The 1594-nt window shown below is 42.1% G+C and overlaps 1 protein-coding gene across 1 annotated transcript; it reads left to right on the forward strand.

The window, feature by feature from the left end:
* The first annotated feature begins 528 nt into the window (after positions 1–528).
* LOC137833229 (uncharacterized mitochondrial protein AtMg00810-like) lies at positions 529–1265 on the forward strand. Its single transcript, XM_068641591.1, has 2 exons — positions 529–622; positions 826–1265. Exons 1-2 carry the CDS (start codon positions 529–531, stop codon positions 1263–1265), a joined length of 534 nt encoding a protein of 177 aa, XP_068497692.1.
* Positions 1266–1594: the final 329 nt, after the last annotated feature.

Raw genomic sequence — 1594 nt, forward strand, 5'->3', positions numbered from 1 at the left:
ATCAGCTCGTCCTCACCGACAACCTTCCTATCTTGCGGATTTCCACACTGCAACCAACACTGTAAGTAGTAGATATCCTATTCATAATTACTTGTCTTACAATTCCTTATCTTCCAATTTTAGAAATGTTATTTCCTCTATCAATTCTCATCCTGAACCTCAGACATATAACAAAGCATCCAAACATGCTTCTTGGCAATCTGCCATGCAAGATGAGCTTCAAGCTCTTGCTACTAACAATACTTGGCAACTTACCCCTCTCCCTCCAAGAAAGAAAACTATTGGTTGTAAATGGGTATATAAAATCAAATACCATTCTGATGGCACTGTTGAGCGCCACAAAGCTAGAGTTATTGCCAAAGGGTTCACCCAACTTGAAGGACTTGATTTCTTAGACACTTTTGCACCTGTGCTAAACTCACTACCCTCCGCCTTCTTCTTGCTATTGCCACTACCAAAAATTGGATTTTAAAACAACTTGATGTCAATAATGCCTTTCTTCATGGTGATCTCCATGAAGAGGTATACATGACCCTCCCACCTGACCTATCTCTTCCTTCTCCCCAGCATGTTTGCAAGCTTCACGGTCTTTGTATGGCCTTCGTCAAGCTGGTCGCCAATGGTACGCCAAACTTTCTACTTTTCTTTTATCAAATAATTACTCTATTTCTGCTGCTGATCATTCTCTTTTTCTTAAATATAATAACGATAAACTCATTGTTATTCTTGTTTATGTTGATGATTTGCTCTTAACTGGCAATGACACTGAGGAAATCAATACAATTACTGCATCCTTTCACCTTCACTTCAAGATAAAAAATTTAGGTCATCTCACTTACTTTTTGGGATTGGAAATTGCTCGCAACAGTTCTGGTCTTCATTTAAGTCAACGCAAGTATACTCTTGATCTTCTTCACGAAACTGGCATGCTTGACTTTGCATCTGTGGCCACTCTTATGACTCATACCTCTCATCTCTCTCCCGATCAAGGCTCCCCTCTTGATGCTGATGCAACTTCCCAATACAGAAGACTCCTTGGACGTCTAATCTACTTAACCAACACGCGACCTGACATCGCCTTTGCTGTCCATAATTTAAGCCAATTCATATCTGCACCCATAACTCATCATCAACAAGCTGTCTCACGTCTTTTGCGTTACCTCAAGGGCACCCCTGGTGAAGGACTATATTTTTCTCATACTAGCTCACTTCACCTCTGTGGATTTAGTGACTCTGTCTGGGCAACATGTCCTACCACACGCTAATATCATGGAAATCAAAGAAGCAACCAACTATCTCCCGCAGCTCCTCCAAAGCCGAGTATAGAGCCCTTGCCACCACCACATGTGAGCTACAATGGTTGTCTTACCTCCTTCAGGATTTACATCTTCCTCTCTCCCAGGCTGCAACCCTGTACTGTGACAACAAATCCGCCCTTCAAATAGCGTCCAATCAAGTCTTTCATGAACGCACAAAGCACATCGAAATTGATTGTCACCTAGTTCGTGAAAAACTTAACTCTGGTCTCCTCAAACTGCTGCCCATTACTTCTGCCATGCAAGTTGCTGACATATTCACCAAGCCCCTTGCTTCC

This window comes from Phaseolus vulgaris, chromosome 6 (genome assembly GCF_000499845.2).
Source record: "Phaseolus vulgaris cultivar G19833 chromosome 6, P. vulgaris v2.0, whole genome shotgun sequence".
Classification (NCBI taxonomy): domain Eukaryota; kingdom Viridiplantae; phylum Streptophyta; class Magnoliopsida; order Fabales; family Fabaceae; genus Phaseolus; species Phaseolus vulgaris.